Source organism: Haliotis rufescens, unplaced genomic scaffold (assembly GCF_023055435.1).
Source record: "Haliotis rufescens isolate VD_foot unplaced genomic scaffold, xgHalRufe1.0.p SCAF_4, whole genome shotgun sequence".
NCBI classification, from domain to species: domain Eukaryota; kingdom Metazoa; phylum Mollusca; class Gastropoda; order Lepetellida; family Haliotidae; genus Haliotis; species Haliotis rufescens.
In genome coordinates this window covers 42,406,804-42,426,579 of record NW_025964112.1, presented here as the reverse complement: position 1 = coordinate 42,426,579, position 19,776 = coordinate 42,406,804, and the positions used below count along the sequence as shown (strand labels likewise).

The following is a 19,776-nucleotide window of genomic DNA, read 5'->3' as shown; positions in this document are numbered from 1 at the left end:
CGAGGAGTGGCGTAACAGGTGCTCGTTAGTAGGCAATAAAGGCAAATATGTATACATGGCACTTATCAACTAACCGTGGTCGGCATAAGAAGGTTTAATCCCTTACGTTTGGGTATGTAGGCATCTATATTTATGCTGCATTTGTATAAATCGTCTTGTAATTATGTTGTTCCAGCGTGTGAAATCGGCTCTATTGGAAGCGCTCGTAAAATCTCTATCGTCAAAAGATTGTTGATGTCATTCGACAAAATGTGTTTTTTCTAGGACAGCCGTGGTGATCAGTGCATTTTTCTAGAGGGAAGGTCAACACGATTAAGACGTAATGGGAAATAAAGAAATGATTACACTCGCTATGATATACAGATTTTACGAAACTCGTGTAACAATGCATGTATTTTTACTCTCGCTCGCGATCGGGAAATACAAGAATTCTGACACTCGTTTCGTAAAATCAGTATGACACACATATCATAAGTATGTCATATTAATTAATGACTGTTTGCAGGCATTATTTTCTGTTCATGCGTGATAAATGTTTTTCTTTTGTGCATTCATGTTTAATTTGGTATTCGTTGTTTTGTGTTGGTTATGTACCTTCCGGTAAAATGGACACATATCTTTTGACTTGCAATGAATGTAACTGAAGTATACAATGTTAGGCTGAGTATAGGGAGGAAAATCCCTAAATCGACTTATATAGAGTATTTTTATGGGATAATGGTAAAATAATTACAAAACAGAATTCAAGGTTGAAATGTCCTCACATCAGATATATTTGTGCATATTTCACAGGGTCCTTATTAATGTTTACACCGGTATATCGGTTTCTTCCGCGTTAACTCCGGTGACGTTTAACCACTTCCGGTAGCAACAAGAACTGTTTGTGGCTCGGTAATTCATTATCGGGCTGTGACTACCATGGAACCTCATCATGATTTGTCGTCTATTGTATTTTCAGCTACGTAGAGAGGACAGTGGTTAAAATGGATAATGTTGCGAAGAACTGGACATTATTGAGCCAAAGAAATTTCTGACATCTTTCCTCAGTCTTTGATTCAAAATGGCGGATCAAAAAGAGGCTCTGCATCAGATACGAAGACAACTGTCAACTGACAGCGAAGAGTTCCATGATGAAAAACTGGATCCAAGGATTCAGGTGGCTGTTATCATTGAATTTACATAACATTTTCTTTGCTATTGAGATCCTTTATTGTTGTTGGTTCGCTCTTTACTTGTACTGGTAATGATAAGCGATTTCATAAATAGTCCTGTGCAGTTTTAATTGTTTATCTTCAAAACAAATAACAACAACATTTGTTAGTTCCTAGTATGTTATCATTACAGTTTGTCACCCTCTAATTTTAGATATCTGATTCAGCCTGTTGGGATTCTAGATCCCACTAACATGACTCACCTATGATATCTTAGTAACCTTGTAAGACTAAGAGGGACTCAATGGATTGCATGGTCAGGCTGTGACTTGACATGTCAGCATGTTCCCTGACAACATGGTTCGCTGCTTTTATTGTCAATCACTGGTTTATGTAGTCCAGACACGATTGGGGTGTTAAACAATAAACAAGGACAAGCATCTGTTTCATGTTCTGAGACTAAACATGCTGAAGTCTTCTGAATGCTAGTCTTAGAGCAGTGTTAGTATTTGAGGTCGGCTGTATTAATGGCTAATCTTTGGAGAATACAATTTATAATAAATCTTTCAAACACTATTCTAGGCCTTTAGCTCAAGTAAACAATTTACTTTGACTACTCTTTTTCACATACATTTTACCATAAGTTACCATGGACCATAAGTTTTGGTAAAACATGTGCCATTATATATTGATAATATTCATGTGCAATATTTACGGAGCACCTTTAGAATACAGTACCACAACTTCTTGTGAGAATGATCCCTGCCGTCGGTCACGTGTCAGTTTTTGTGAGTATCTGTCGGACGTGAACTGAAACCTTCAGATTGTTAGCCCGACAGCTAGCCAACTGAGCTACATCCACACTTTGAAACTAAGTGCAAATTTACCTACTCATGCCTAAGACGTTGTTAACTTTTTTCTTTCTTTTGTTTTGTTTGTTGTTTAACGCCTCACACAGCAATATTCCAGCTATATATGACGGCGGTCTGTAAATAATCGAGTCTGGACCAGACAATCCAGTGATTGACATCATGAACATCGAACCACACAATTGGGATAGGATGACATGCATCAACCAAGCCAGTGAGTCTGACCACCCAATCCAGTTAGTCCCCTCTTGCGACAAGCAGTTGCCATTTACGACAAGCATGGGTTGCTGAAGACCTATTCTACCCCTGATCTTCACGGGTCCATTACCAAACTGACGGAAAGGGTTGAGTAGGTTATGGACCCTTACGAAGGTTACGGGTAGGCTTGGTGTCTCTTTCCCTTAGTCTACATACACTATGAGTGATCCCGATGCCAACATTTCTCCCATTCCGTAATCTTCAAGATACTGAGTGGTAAGGTCTTAGGAATGAGATGATATTTGGCACGAACATCTTCAGGGGTCAGACGTTGAATTTATAAGTATTCATGAATGATGGTTGGAATAATTTGTTGGGTGATTTTGTCACAGAAAAGTGTGGGAGGGAACATTGTATGGATAATGTGGATCATAGTAAGGAACTAGGAAGGCATGGGCGTGGCTACCGAGGCCACGAGGGTGTGTCAGCTTTTGAATCATTTCTGACGAAGTGTAGGCCTAGTGAGTAAAAGTGGCTTAGGTGGAACTGAATAAGTGAAAACAATAAAATAAATAGAGGTTATCACGCGAGTGTGTTTGGGGATTGTAAATATCCTGCATTATGGCTTGCTAAATACAAAGTTTATTCCTAATGCAGGATATTTTCCTTCCCCAAACACACAAGCATGAAAACCTCTTTATCATATAATGTCATTTTTTAATTCTGCGCTTGAAAATCGCTTTCCCTCCCTCACAAACATTACCGAAACATTGCGAGTTTTCCTGGAATACGCGAATTAATATTTATTACGTCACAGGGTAAGTGATGTGTCAGTCGGACAGTGACAGTAGCTAATATAGTTCCAACTGAAATCTGTTTCTTATACAGTGGCGAAGCAACATATACGCAAAACAACAATTGTTTTTACTTGCCTTTTGCGGCAATCCATCGGTCTGTCTGCTAGAGTAACTGCCCTTTGTCAAAGGGAAGCTACTCTTACCCTAGTCTATGAGACGTCACGGCCACGTTCAGACGTTGTTGACTGTCATAACGTTAAGAAGTGGAGTCAGATGTACACACAGCTACAAAACGAAACAATTCAAACATATTTCGGCTAAATCCAACTATTTTAATTTGTGGAAAAGGTTTCTACAAGCACAGATATGGCTACTGATCCCGCTTGGCGAGGCCTAGTGCCCTCTCAAAAATGTTTCGAAATGTATATATCTCCAAAGTTGCCAAAACTTATAAAATGCCTCAGCTACGTCCCAGTTAGACACTGGTTTTCAGTATATTAGACTGTTCTTTTGATAATGATAGCAATTATCCCTTTAGTTTATCCAGATTCCAAATGCATTTGCACAGCTCTTAACATGCTTAAAGCCTTGTATCCATCCAACTAATTGATTTATTGCAACAGAAGACCCTCGGTAGAGTTTGGACTGGCAACGTTTACATGTATGTGTGAAACCTCAATAATAAACTACATTCCTGTGCATACAAATGAAAACTACCAAATCAAAAAAATAAAATATGCATATTAGTTTATAAATTAACTTTTAAAATATTGAACATAAAAATGCTTTCATAAACTGGGGCCTGCAATAAAGTGTGCCGCCTCAAGCTATATTTAAGGGACGATTATTGAAAACTCTCAACATGCTCAACATCGCTGGGTTTGTTCAGCATGTCAGTGACGAGCATGTTGAGGTGATAGAGCACTGAAAAGAGCTTATGCACACTCAATGACCCTGACATCACAGGGCATTGTTTCGATGGTGTATCTGGCAACAAAATATCACAAATTATGTCATAGGGTATTATGAGGTGTTTGAAAAGTTTGTGGTACTGTATTCTAAAGATAGGCCGAATTTACTCACAAGTTATCATTCACATTGGGTATTGATAGTTTTCTTTTGGTGTTCAATATATTTAGTCCCTTTGTCCATTCTATCATGCCTATTATGTATTTTTACACCAATGAGTTGGCATTTTAAAAATAATTCTCCTTAAAATGCTGTTTTAAGTGACTTCTAATGTGCATCTGTTTGTGTGCTGCCCCAGGTGTGCAATATGTTGCATGCTCAAAACAGCAATATACATTAACAATGAGCAAGACATAGCACCTGTTTATACATTATTTACTGCAATAGCGTTCATATATGCCTTCATTTAATCAATAAATGTGAGACCTGTGAAGATCCTGGATAGAATAAGTTTTCAGCTTGCCGTAAAAGGCGGCTATGCTTGTCGGAAGAGGCAACTACAGGATCGGGTGGTCAGACTCGCTGACTTGGTTGATGCATGTCATTGTATCTCGATGCTCATGATGCCAATCACTGGATTGTCTGGTCCAGACTCCATATGTACAGACCGCCGTCATATAGCTGGAATATTGCTGAGTGCGGCGTTAAGCAACAAACAAACAATAAACGTGACCAACCATGAGATAAGCAGGATAAGGGACCTTGTGGGTCACATTTTGACTTCTCATTATATTTTAAAACTACACTATCTTAGGAACACAAATACAAATCACAAGCTTCAATTTATATTTTTTACAGAGATACATGACATCAAACATTGGACTCATTTTCGCAAAGCCCCATTTTCAGATTTATAACTATTTATGTAATAAGTGCAGTTTTCAGATATAAGGTCAGATTAATTGAACATAGGCATGAATGCTGAAATGTTTTGAAATAATTTTTATTACATTAAGAATTAAGGAGTAAAGGTGGAAAATAATATATTTTTGTACAGTCCTAACAGTAACACATGGTGATTTTTACGCCAAACATCTTTCACAGCACAGTTGTATCCTAGCACCCATAAGGTCCCTTTTCTCCTGGTGGGTCACAAATAATGATTTGTAAAGGAATACAGGCTTTGTGAGAGGATGCAGTGGGGAATTACATAGTGTATTATACTATTGAGTTTTGAAATTATTCATACATATTTGTACATTGTATGTAAGCAAGTCAAAATTATTTAAGTATTGACTGTGTATTTTTTTCGGTTCATTGAGGTATGAATAAAAAAACTGATGTGCAAACTGTATGAATCCACGTAGCGGATTCTTACAAAAGTTTGCACATCGGTTTTTCGATTCATACCTCGATGAACCGAAAAAAATATACAGTCAATGCTTATAATTAAATTCGACAACGTAAAACATGTTTTATCTACAATAGTTTAACCCAAAACAGTTGCATATATCAAAACACATACAGTGGCGTGACATGAATCAGGTGATCGTTTAATTTATGCACATAACTTGACATGCCTACACAGTCAGTAGCCAATCAACGGAGAGTGGGATTAAAACAATGTTCATTGGACCTGTCAAATAAGGCAAGAAGCAAAAAGAACTGCAACAGTCAGACTGTAACGAACCGGAAGAAATATGTCCGAGAGAAGGCGGCTGTTTCAAATAACATGGGCATTTAGTGCGTGATTCAAACATTACATCCCTGATGACGGTAAAACACAGTGGGAGAAATGCTAGTTATAAATGAAACCCGAAGACATGAAAGTTGAACCGGGGTGAGCGGGTAAAAAACAGGCGAGCGAGCCTGCATGTTTGCTGTTTCATTCATTCTCGGCCTTCTGTTTCAAAGGGTAGTTTGGACAGTGAATATGCATGAAAGTCGCTAAATGTCCTGTGCATGACGATACACGTGAGCAGAAAGGGAATTCCCTCGACTGTAATATTGGGATTCCCCAACATTCCGCAGTAATAAAAGTAGTGCGCCGCGGTGGGCGTGGCTTAATTTTTTACATTCATTGGGAAATGAATGCAATAACACGTGACCAATTCAGCTAATCAGAATGCAGGAATTTCCATGAACACAACGAAAATTTAATTATTAGGTAATGTGTGTTTATCATGCTAATCTGGAGCTCTGGATAGGTGTTCACTATTCAGTATGAACGATGCATGTGAACAGTCTGCAATAGTATAATTCTGTTTGGTCTAGTAAGCTCTGTTAATAATACTTATAATAGTCCACACAACAGGGTTAGAAACTGGCACTAGTCCTATAGTCCTTGCCAATCTGCCCAATAGTTAAGGTATCATAAGGACTAGTAGACATTTGCCATTTTTAAGGGTTTTGCTATATGTTATCATTATAAGGACTAGTGGACCAAAAATGTTAGTTTCTACCGCTGCACAATAAACTAAACCCCACCGAAAATTATGCTTGGAGGGATGTATGGGCTGGTAGTAGTAGTAGACTCAAAAGTTTTGTCACAGACTGAGTGTCCATTAAACTATCACAGCTGAATGACCAACATGAAATTACAATATCATGCTTAGTCATCGCCAGTAGGCTTTTGATAACATTGGTGGGAACGAGTAAACTACATGTATGTCTGACAAGAATAGATAACCTGTCATTAGTTTTCCATGGTGTAGTTTTGCATCCCAATCTGGAGCTAAACGCAATGCTTAACATTTGCTATATGAAAGTTTGACACCAATATTGATTGGTGATCCTTTGACTTGTAACTAGGTCATGAAGGTTGAGTTAGAATATACAGTGTTGTGCTGAAATTCAGAAAATACTGTTTGGGTGCACTATTCATGTGCTCGATATTGGTAGGAATTGTTTCCCAATTCTTAAGAGTGAGTGAGTGTGGTTTTATGCCGCTTTTAGCAATATTCCAGCAATATCACGGCTGGAGACACCAGAAATGGGCTTCACACATTGTACCCATGTCGGGAATCAAACCCGGGTCTTCGGCGTAACGAGCAAACTCTGTAACCACTCGGCTACCCAACCGCCCCCCAACTCTTAAGAATAAACATGAGATCAGAGTTATAATCACAGCCTAATATTTGTGAAATGATTGTGTTGTTTATGATATTTAATATTATGGAAAAAGATCAACTGCAATTATTTGAATTTTCTGTCACAATTTCAGATAGAGCTTGAGAAGCTAAACAAGGCAACTGAAGAGATCAACAAACTGGAACTAGAGTTGGACGTGAGTATTCTACCTCTTGAAATAACTGACATATTCTAAGCCTGCCTCAACATGCTCTTGAACATGTTGAAAGGATGCTGCTTCCTTTATCTGGAAAGAATCCTACTTCTCTACTTCCTGTTGGATAGAAAGTCTTAACTATCATTTCCAGTTTCCATAGTTACAAAGGAGTTTGCAAATAGGTTTGTCTGTTTTATTGTAAATTTGTAGAAAGACAAACAAAATTAATTCAGGGACTTATCTGTTCTGAGGTCAATCAATATTCAACCAAATTCTGTAGCAAGTGTCCGTGAAAAATCCAATATGGGAATTAGAATTCCCCGATTCATGTCAATTGGTTAATACACATGATATTGGTAACTAGTTCATGTTAACTAATGTGATAACTGGGTTGAAGATGCTTCACTGATAAGAGGACCAATAAAGAAGAAGAGACTTTAATTATTAAATTTTAGTTATTGCATTTGCTTTGAATGCAATTTTAAAACACATTGGTAACAATACTGCTGAAATTTAAAAAAACACTTTAAGAAAGTCCCAATTTAATGCAAAATATTGTTTTCACCAGTTTGCCTGCCAAGGGCACTTAGTTTGGATGCCTAGATAAATCCCTATAATTATCAAGACTTTCTTTAACGACTTACATAGCCTACAGGATTGTTCATTTCTAGGATACTGACTGATTGGCATCCAAAATGTCCCGAAGATTTACTTTCAAGTTTAGTAATCATACAGAAGAATGTCACATCAAAAGTGATAAATTAGGAAATGTCCTATTGCCATTTGTCCCTAGCTAAATCTCTGTGCCTATCAGATTTAACTTGGTTACTGATAAATTTTGATATGCAAAAAAAGTCTTTCTGTGACAATTACAAACCTGGACATTTTGTAAATAGTTTAATTGAAGTATCTTGAAAAATTTAATATAAATCGATTAGCCTAGCATTTGCCAGAGTTACCCAGAATCCTGCATGTATGAGGCAACAAATATGAAGATACAGCAAACAGGAATATGAGTTTTGTTTTGATTCCTGATTTAATAGCATCTGCCTAAGTAATTGATACATAGAACATGTAGAAATACTAGAGTCTCTGAAAGAAGAGTCGTTATGTCACATGAAATAACACATGAATAAAATATGAAGTATTGATTAGTTGCTAATCATGTGGAAATATTTATCATGTTTATGCAACTTGTGATGTGGTAGCTTGGGAGTCAGTGTGACCCACAGATTTTAAAATGTTAGAGAAACTGTGACCAGCCAATTGACAAGTGAGCAGTGTGAGTGTCTTTGAAGTGTAATTTTCTGAAATACTTCTTATCCCTTCTCCGCTCAAAACAAATGTGTCATGTCAGGCAAATGAAATAAATACTTGTGTTTCTGGTAACCATGGTAACTCAACCTACCTTTCATTTCACTAACAATTCTGATTGTGTTTTTATTATATCTGTTATTAGTTTGCCAAAAGACCCATCGAAATTTTGACAATTTTGACTTTTTTAAATATTCACTGCTATGGAGTTCATACACACAATACCTGCCTTTAATCAGTAAACATGGTAAATAAAGGCCTGAAAATACATTCAGGTACACAATCTTAAGAGGCTACATTGGATAATTACACAGTGCTAGTTTTCTTGGTTTGTTTGTATTTTCATGCATATTTGTACGCAGACATCTCCAAATAAATTAAGTTAAAAGGATATATTGTGCATATTTTACACAAAAATGCACCTTGTCTGAAGCTTTGTTCCATTTCCAGAATTTTTACGGACATTTGATCTTGGTTGAGTATTGGCCTCTGAGGACATGTAGATAAATCCCTTGTGAGAGTATGCAAATGAATGCCACATTTTGCGATGATGTGATTATTTACAATACATGTATATGTTTGACTTAATTTTCTAATCTATATTTGTGCTGAGACTTCAGTACTACAGATCCTGCGTTTGACATCACATTGTTAGAAATACCTTGTAAAATGGCTCAACATTCTTTACCTTTGTGATATGTCATGAAAAGAAACTCTGTTGGTCAAAACATGCGAAATGTATAACATATTATACAGGTTATACATTTGAAAATATATGATGATCATCATGACAGCGATAGAAACTAACATTTTTAGTCCATTGGTCCTTATAATGATATACATGTATATAGCAAAACCCTTAAAAATGATAAAAATTCTACTATTCCTTATGATACCTTAAGTATTGGGCAGTTTGGCAAGGACTATAGGACTAATGTCAATTTCTATCGTTGTCATGATAGTAAATCCTGAAAATATCTTAGTCTAAAAATATTTCATGTTGGACACCAGCACAATTTTGTTAAGAAATCTGGACGTATTGAGAGTAGTAACAACCACTGATTATTTTAAAATGAGATGTTTATCATTATAAGGTTCTGGAGCCATATCAGTTGTGTCCTTATGATGAGGATTTTATGATCATCTTACATCAATGTCTAAAACTTGACAATTAATTTTGAAATTTGTTTCAAAGATGTTGAGCTTTGTTTCTGATATAATTTACAAAAATGTTTCCATTATTGATATTTCAGGATGCCAGGGCCTCATTCCGCCAAGCTTTGTCTGACTCAACGCAAAAACTTAACACTCTGGCCAAAAAACTTGGAGCATGTGTGGAAAAGGCTCGACCTTACTATGATGCTCGGATTAAAGCCAAAGATGTAAGGAAGAAAATATTTATGTTATTGGTGTTTGTGTGTGCTGTCATGTAAACAATGTTATGTTTTCTGGTACACCATATTACTGATGACCATGCTGTTTTTTAAATTGAATTTGAAGTCATGGGGTCCTTGTCGTAACTATACTTATGATAATAAATTGAATATTTGGAATAGATAGGATCCCTAGATTCAAATACTATGATTTGAGCAAACCTCAAAGATCCTAGGAACTCCCTCAATTTCAAATTCTGACCTTACAGACATGCATATCGAATAAGATACATGACAAGAATGAATTTACTTTGTTTTTCAGCTACGGTAAATATTAATTAGAAATAAGTGTAATATAAACATGATATTGATATTGGCCAGCCATATGCACAAAATAATTACATTAACTGTACCTGTGTCTATCTGTCAGTGTAGAAACAAAACAGCCATGTGATGATTCTGAGTTTATGTATTAGCATGATATATTGGGTGGTCTGAATCGAAGACATGGTTGAAAGTTGATGTCTTATTGAGCAAGTATAGATGATAAAAATGTTCACTGTGTTGACCCCACAATCAGCAACATTGTAGCTAAAAGACAGCTATATCTCCGTGTGATTGAGTATTTGATTCCTGGTATTTTAGTTTGGTCCCAACAGTGTGATGGTTCTAGTAAAAGACTTTATCAACACAGATACTTATCACCATGAAAAGCCCAGTGGATTTCCACAGTTTTAAATGCCAATCAGATTGTTGCAAATTTTGTTTGATCATAGACAATAAATAGCGATCCTTCTACACTTTTTGTGAAAAGTCTGTAGTATATGCAAGAAAATACGGCTGTCATGAAAAGTTTTTGGTCTCAGAAGGGGCACTTATAAAGATTACTTTCAGACTGGTCTAGAAGTTGGTCGGTGGCGCTTATTTCGAGCATTTGCCTACATGAGGACATTATTAAATGAGAATAATGTTCCTATTGGCTTTATGATGCTGTGTTGGACTGTAGGACCACCTGGAGACACAGAAGGCAGCACTGAGGTATGAGAGAGCTTGCAGTATGCATGAAGCGGCGAAGGAGATGGTGCAACTAGCAGAGCAGGGCTACATGAGACGGGAACAGCCGTCAGACCCCGCCTGGCAGGAGATGCTCAACCATGCTACAATGAAGGTGATCATAATGAAATATCATCTTACACAAGATGAATGACTGTGTTTGTCAATGATCAAACAGATGGGACATTGGCCATTGTTAACTTTTACAGTTTTTGCATCTTTTCTAAAACTTTGCATGAATGTTCAAAGCTATGTTGTCTCTAATAAATACCCTAAGAATTCTGATCCAATTTTACAAATGGATGCCATCCATATTGAAATATTGTTTCTGCTCATTACGATTTGTTTGACTATTTTGATTTTTGGCCCAGCTACAACATTGTACAACTTATGTTATTGAGCGAGTACTGAGAAAATCAAGTTACTTTCCTTATTTTTTTGTCCATGCGTGTGGCAAGACTCTAGGACTTACAAAAAAGAGGAATGATTTTTTCCACTTCTAAGGTTGTCCATGTCGGATGTTGTCAGGTGAATGAAGCAGAGAAGGAGCGTAATGAGAGCGAGCGGGAACATGAGAGGACGACCATCAACTTCAAGAACTCTGAGGACAGGGTCCAGCAACTGCAGAAGGAACTAAAGCGTGCAATTACAAAATCAAAGTGAGATACTTCTACATCTTTTATCCACTAGACTTGTGTAACTGAAGAAATGCTTTCTGATATTAGCCGTCCCTGATTATGCGGGCATTAGACCACCATTCTATCATGATAAATACCCGGGACCCAATCGCCACAATATATTTGAATATTTGAGCATATCTATCTCTCTTATCATGCTTATCTGTAGCCTCACACAGAATTTCTCTTGTTCATGGGTGAAATTTGAGTAGACAGCTTTTTTTACCTTTGCCTATTTACAATCAACTCAAAATGAAACTATGGTGGCGAATGGGCCTAGGGTTTTGATCTGAACAAAATTGAGATATGATACACGAGAAAATCAAGGATGGATATCAGCATTGGAATAAAATTCTTTTTGTTACTGAGTGATGTATAAAATAGATGCAGCTTTAGTTAAAGAATATGATCAGGGCCCTGTTCCACAAAGTGACTTTAACACTCTGACTATTGTAAATCACTGTTAAAGTATTGGAGTTGTGATCATCTTAGCACTAAGATCACTTTGTGGAATGAGGCCCAGGGTAGGTCATTTTACATATTAAGCTACTATGAATAATCATTGTTTCAAATTGTCAGTGACAGCTTTTGAAAATTGTGAAGATATTTCAATGATCCTATCTTTTCATGAAAATCCATGTATGGCATTCCACAGCAACCAAATTTTGTCCTGTTTAGACTTAAACACATGTTGAAATGACTACTGGTGATGGAACTTCATATGCAGTCAACATCTGACTTCTTTTCTAAAGATATTATCATTGTTGATTGAAAGTTATATGCATGGTGTTTGTACATTGTAAATGTAATAGTTCAACTCTTGTGAAAGATCGTGAAGTTATAAGGGAGATAACTCTGATAAGACTGCTTTTGAATTATTTTCTCAAATTCCATTTTCTGTATGATTACCTTTGCCTTGTGTAAATTGTATTTTGCATGGTGTATGTTAAGTTTATGAACAGTGTTTGTCTTGGTATGATAACCAAGACTGGTACATTTGTGTTAAAATGGTAGATGTTTTTTCTTTAATTGTCAGTGGTCTAAAAACCCTTTTTTTGTCATCATGGATTATTGTTTGTATATGCAAGATTGTACTTTAATTTTTTCAACTATTTTACTTGCATAGTTTCGCTACACGCCGGCATTTCCTCCAACTTAGTAGCCTAGCCAATCAGCACTGGCTATCACTGTTGTGAGTACATACCATCCATGAGAGTAGTTTCTCTTGCTTGTTGTCAGTACATATCTATACCCTTTTCACACACTTGCAACACATGGAATAGTAAGGATACAATGGAAATGCTTTGCTGGTAAACTGGGCAGTTCATATCACTGAGTAAAAAACTATGTGTTTTTGTGTTATGTTTATTTGCCTGCAGCATGTGCCTAACACTTGCTCTGATATACAAACCTCTGAGTTTACAAGCATCAAAACCATTAGGAGCTGAAAACTAATAATTCAGTGATGTATATTGAGGTCACATAAATGCAGAGTTTTTTAGGCTAAGGGCCTTGCTAGTTAAAGCTAGACATATAGTATTAGATGTGTACAATGATTGTCTGGTCTAGACCGCCATCATATTGCTAAAAGATTGCTGAGTGCATCATTAAACAACAAACCTTTCAGTGTCGAGGGTCCTTGACAAAATCCTGATTAGGATTAAGGCGTGAAGGGGCATTTGATTATGAGCAAAAAACTCTAGGACCCCTCTATTTTTTTACACTTGGTATTGAAAAAGATTGAGGAATATTGAGAAACAATCACTGATTATCAAAAGATAACATATTCTGTATTATGTTTCTATACCTAAAAATATGATCAAATTATTTTGAAATATCCAATGAAATGGAATAAAATGCAAGTCTTTTATATGCCAGCAAACATGTTTGCAGACGTATGTTAAAAAGTTGTCCTGGAATTGGTAATAATGTCCTCAAACAGTGCCTACCTAAACATTTTTTTTAATGAAATGTTGAATATAAGCCAGTGTCCTTGGACCTATTTCTCTTCACAATTCAACCACCCCTTACATATAAGTAGGTTAGATTGCAAGATACAGTAGAACACGGATATAACGAACACGGATATAGCGAACAAACGGATACAACGAACTGTTAAAAAATCCCCAATTTATCTCCTATATAATATCATATAAAATTTACGTATATAACAAACTCTCTATAGCGAACTAACGGATACAGCGAACTGATACCTGATCACCGACAAGCCCATTTATCACTTATTAGCAACGTGTATAGCGAACTGAGAAATCTCACTCAGTGTCAAGTGTCACTGACAATTGGCTGTATGCAATCAGCGGCGAATCAAAACAATGGCGGCGAATCAATACAATCAGTGGTGACGGATCAACCTTGTTAAATTTGCATTGTGTTAATCTTACCTGTACATGTAATCTTGTCTGTAAAACAAACAGTTTTTGACAGTTTGGCGGATCTGAACGATGCCGTTTCAAGAATGCAGTCAGCGAAACGAGGCCAAAGTAAAATCACAGACTACACATTTCGTATGTAAATCGAAAAATGATAAATATGTTTAAATTTTGTACATGTATTTGATAACAATCTTCAGAAAATGTTATGAATTTAATGTTATTAAATGAATGTTGTAAATTGATATCAGTTGAATGATCACTGCTAATACAAATCAATGCTGCAGTTACGTGTGTATTGTGTTTTGTCTTATCCAAGATGGCGGACGTTTCCGAGCGAAAACGTGTATAACGAACAACGGATATAACAAACTGATTTCTCTGGTCTCTAGTAGTTCGTTATATCCGTGTTCTACTGTACAGTATTATCATACTTGCATTGCCAGAATGTTGTAAATAAAATTATTTGGTATTGTTTATTTTAAAATAAAAAACAAACAAACTTGTTGCTTGATGCATGAAGTAAAGTGCCTGTTTGATTTTGAAGCCATTCAGTGTATAATGTGCAACAGTTAACATAAACAGCTAATACTTTAAAGGGGCATCTGCGGTAGGAACTACCACACTCTAGTGGGCGGAGCTTATACGAGTGATCGGGCGGTCGGGTAGCCTAGTGGTTAAAGCGTTTGCCCGTCACGCCGAAGACCCGGGTTCGATTCCCGACATGGGTACAATGTGTGAAGCCCATTTCTGGTGTCCCCCGCCGTGATATTGCTGGAATATTGCTAAAAGCGGCGTAAAACCAAACTCACTCACTCACTCAATTATACGAGTGATCTGACAGGTCAATATGACGTCATGATAACACACGTGATAACACATGTAAACACCCACCCACGTGGACCGTTTGACAACAAGGACGTAAGTTTTAATGGTAGACTTGTTGGAAGAAAGATCTTACATGTTGAGACTTGGAGGATAGTGGGGAAGCTGATTATGACCGTATAATGTAAAGTTTAACAACTTGCTAGTTGCAAGTGATTTTGGAAATAACTGTCACGGATAAGGAAGGTTGGAGTGTGTACTGTAATTGCAACAGGAAAGTATGCGATCTGCGATGTCATTAGTTCCTTCCACAACAGTGTTCTTTGTTCTGGTGCCAAAGTAGCATACAAGTACATATAATCAAATCTCATTGTCAAATGTGTAAAATCCCTGGTTGTGTCAAATTCACTGTCCAGTCCCGGCAAACTTGTACTATATTTATTACTATTTTAACCCAGATGTGTCTGATTCCTGGTTGTCTCGGAACTCAATTTCTAGTCCAAAGATTTTAAATAAATAAAGTTAAAACTTACCCTGATAAGTTGTTTCATCACACCAAAGTCATATAGTGTCATAGTGTTCCAGTGATATCAATATAATGATGTATACTGTAATTGTAGGTAATACAAATTCATCTGTTTCATTTCTTATGATATAAATATCATTTACATAACATGCTCAATGTGGTATGTTGGCTTTCTGTTGTTTGATGGATAAGTCAGACCGTTATTATTTGAATAAGGTTGAGTCAGATGAGTTTAACCCTGCATAAGTCAAACTGTCTGACACTTGTGAGTTTGAAACAACAGGGATACTGTCTGTTATTGGACATGAACCTGTCCACCCTTGAGGAGATTCTAGGATAGAATAGGTACCAAGTATCTCATTCTTGCAGCCTGTGACTTATGCCACCAGTCCAAAGCCAGAGTCTAGTAAAGTTCTGTTCCTGTCCTTATTTCCAACCCTCTGTAGTAAGTTGAGCTAATATTACTCCATATTAGACACTGAAGTCTACTGGTAATTTCACTAGGAGCCTTTTTCTAGCTTGTAGAATAAACGATTTTGGTTCTTGTATATATGTACAGACTAAATGGATGGTGTAAATTGTTGCTCGTGCTATCAACCACTGGGTTGCCTGCCCCAAACTCGATTTATTCATATTTTCCTTTGGTATTGCTGATTGCAGAGGGAGACAAACTCAGTGCCTAACACATGAAAATTAGTTTTGTCCTTTATGGAAAAAGACATGAGATAATTGTATTTATAGAGAAAATTGTGGTTGACATACAGCACACTTATGTAAGTGTTGAGTGGTTCCCAGGTGATGTGTGAAGGGGGTATTGGACGTAGGACAAGACATACATCCCCTCTCTCTTCACTGTGTCTCTCAGTATGCAGATCTAGTTTCTACACACGCTCGTTCAACCCTACAAAGACTTTTCTCATATCGAATATTGCAAAATGTCTCTGATAATTCACAACTTTCCACTAGTGGTGTAATGATACGGCGATAAAATATTGTATCGCAATAGAGGCCCACGATATAATACATCGATTTACGATCCCTGTATCGTGATACATACGATACATTTCATTACAAGTTAATTGGTGTAAAAACATGTAAATAATAACGGAAACAGTTCAGCCACCAGCTTATGCAGATTCTTTAGTATTTCATGGTTTGCTATAAGTAGCATAATATTCACAGTGCCTTCTACCAATATGTTTCTAGCCTACGATATCCCATCTTCAATCTCTGAAATTTAAGAACAAACAATTCAGGGTTGTGATTTATCTGCAATTAGAGAGACAATCAGCTTCCATATATATATGTATGTAGATTCATATCGCATCTATAGTATCGGGATACGTACCGTATCACGACCACCACCGTATCGTTACACCTCTACTTTCCACATAAAGAATTACCATGATTACTGTAGATTATCACTTGTTTAATGCTGATAGTAACAAGCGTGTGTAAAGTCTACAGGTAATGTTATTCACTATTTTTGTGTGCAGATCAGCAGTTGTTATGGCCATTTTGCTCATTTTCCACCAATACACACAAAATTTCTTATAGGGCTTTTGAATGTTAATAGAAAACTGGAGAAATGCTGGTTGCATATTGCATTACTTTTCGTTTACTTTTTGTCATGTTTGTATGGAAATAGAAATTTGTGTGCTTCAAATGTTCTGTGCATGTAATTGCTTCTATTACTGGACAGAAATTTGACGCTGCATGAGCTTTAGAGAACTGTTCTGCTGCTGAGACAGTCACATAATTGATTTTCACTGACAAATGTTTACCCATGAAGTTAGAATTGATCTTTAGCTTGAGGCGACATACGGGATCGGTAGGTCAGCCTCGCTGACTTGTTTGATGCATGTGATCGTATCCCTATCTTATCGATGTTCATAATGTCAATCACTGGATTTTCTGGTCCAGACTTGATTATTTACAAACCGTAAAGCTGGAATATTGCTGAGTGTGGCATTAAACAACAAACAGACACTGACATGTTCTTTAAATTGAGTGGTGCACAGATATCCATGCATGTTCACACAGACTCTACAACCAAGGTCCTTCCTGCATACTGCAATAAATCCCTGCATTATCCCCAAAGCATGTGTGTCTTCAGTCTGCCATATTCTTATTTCAAACCCCTCTATTTTGCACCTACAAATGAAATTGTTCTGATTGCAATGCTTCATGGGTGAAAGATGAGCTATGGTTTAGGGTTGTTTTGAAATGTGTTATATCCTGTCCAAAGTGGATAATGTTGAGTGGTCGTTTTATGATTGTATGCAATTTATGTCATCCCCAGTCTCAGAAACATACACTTTAACAAAACATACCCTTGTGTGGCGTAGTGGATAGAGCATCTGCCCTGAGAGCAGTAGGTTGGAGATTCGATCCCCTGACTGTGTCATACCAAAAAGACAATAAATGATGGTACTTTGCCTGGTGCTCGGCATTAACGGACTAAAACAAGGGCTGGATGGCTCGGAGTCAGTTTTCTGTGTCTGAGAGGGGTATCCATGTTAAACTGCTGCATGGTATCTCTGGGCTAGCACTGTAAAACCGGCTAAGTCTGGACAAGTATGAACAGCAACATGTACATACAAGTTGTACTATGAGTGAAATAATCTTGAACGCAATGCTAAACCCCATCTCACCTTCTTTATTTCTATTGTTCTGTGAAATGCTTTGAAGTAGAGGGTAGTTTTGTATTGTCTCGGGATCTTTTACAGCTTAACTACAGTTGAAATAAGTGTCCTATTATCTCTTGTTAAGTTAGGGTATCTTGAAATACTGGTTGTCTATTAGTTATTCCACGGACCCGGATGAACTGTGTTTGTATTGCTCACTGATGTTCTGGTTATCTCAACTTTCCCCCCTGTATCCTGTGTCTCTGAGACACGGGAACCCCATTTGTTGACATATAACCATGGTAACACCTTTGTACCTATGTTGTTACATGTAACCGTGGTAACCATTTTTAATTTGAAAAAGAATATTAAAGATGTTTTTTCTTGTAGACTTTTTTATGTAAATGAGGAAGAATTATCTTTCAGTGATATCTTTTGGTGAGGGTACTTTCTTGATAAGCTTGGGAATGGCACATCTATATTGTTAGTAAGGTTAAGACAAGTCCATGTCTTGTGATTTATTTGTTTAGTAAAAACACATTTCACTTAGTCATGATGCTGTCAGTGGTATACATGTTATCACAGTTTGCAGTGTGTGGGATTCTGTTTGCTCAACTCAACTGCTTTGTTTAAGGCTTTGCATAGTAGTAAGGTCATGCACACCAGAGTTACCTCCCTTTGATGTCATTCCTAAATTTAAGGCAAATGGTGGCAGTGGATGATTTTCAGCTTACAGATCAATAAATATGTGAAAATGTAAATTAATTTAACATGAAATATATATGTATATATGTAAATCATCTTATACGTCTGTTTTAAAGAATCTCCACAGCAGCAACTGAGAACAGTCCGGAGAGTCACTAAACCTTATTGTCTTTTTTTGACCAATTAATCTTTCATACCCGAGGGGTACCAGTGCCAGAATTAGTCCCAAGCACCTTATACTAGCCGTAAGAGTTGACTTAGTGGATCAGCTGGTCAAGTTTGGTGACTTGTTGATGATGTGTCAACGTACCCTAACCATGTGGATCGTTGCCCACTATATCAATCACCGGGCTGTCTAGCCTTTTACAGGCCAGTCGTATAGCTGTGGCATGAACAACGAACACAGACACTGTTTCATATTTTCTTCAAATCATTATACATCATGCTTATCTGTGTTTCAGACCTTATTTTGAGATGAAAATCAAGTTTAACCAGGTCATGGAAGTAAGTAGACATCCTCTTTAATGACAGTCCATTAATTGAACAAAGAGAGGATGGAGTCTAGGGCATATTTAGGGTGTCATTGTTTGTCATGATTTCGATGTATCGATACTTTGCTAATATTGATGCTGTATTGATACATTTGATATATGAATATCGATACTGTTACAAACAAACATTAACATTTGTTCAGGTTAACTGGGTTAAGACGGACAAATAAGAAGGCAGAAAGTTCAATTTGAAAAGTTTAGTTTTGTTATTAATCAATATATTAGTGTATCATTATCCTTTGAGTTTGTATGATGATACTAAACCTTCCAATCAATGACACCCCTGGGCATATTATAGCACAACAGACACCAGTGCACTTTGCCAGTCCTTGATAGCAACACCTTGTATCCAAAATCATTATGAGAAATGCAGAAGCCCCATAGAGCCCCTACATTACTTTTTTTCCTTGTACGTATACAAGTAATAGCACAAGTTCTTGATCAATTGTAAAATAATGTATAATTCCCAACAGAGCATCTATCTCAGTATCTCACTGAAAAGTCAAGTAACAGCTACCCCAGGAA

At 36.9% G+C, this 19,776-nt stretch overlaps 1 protein-coding gene across 2 annotated transcripts in view; it reads left to right on the top strand.

The window, feature by feature from the left end:
- LOC124135948 (mediator of RNA polymerase II transcription subunit 12-like) overlaps positions 1-19,776 on the top strand; it is a 39,648-nt gene that overhangs the window by 9,912 nt on the left and 9,960 nt on the right. Inside the window, exons 2-8 of one of the 2 annotated variants that reach the window (XM_046501657.2) lie at positions 959-1,156; positions 7,148-7,210; positions 9,778-9,906; positions 10,904-11,065; positions 11,479-11,609; positions 12,754-12,819; positions 19,162-19,204. In XM_046501657.2, the coding sequence (XP_046357613.2) occupies positions 1,061-1,156; positions 7,148-7,210; positions 9,778-9,906; positions 10,904-11,065; positions 11,479-11,609; positions 12,754-12,819; positions 19,162-19,204 (690 nt within the window). In that variant the 5' untranslated portion in view covers positions 959-1,060. Of the gene's footprint in view, positions 1-845; positions 1,157-7,147; positions 7,211-9,777; positions 9,907-10,903; positions 11,066-11,478; positions 11,610-12,753; positions 12,820-19,161; positions 19,205-19,776 lie in introns of those variants that run through there. The other variant, XM_046501658.2, reaches the window with a different exon arrangement.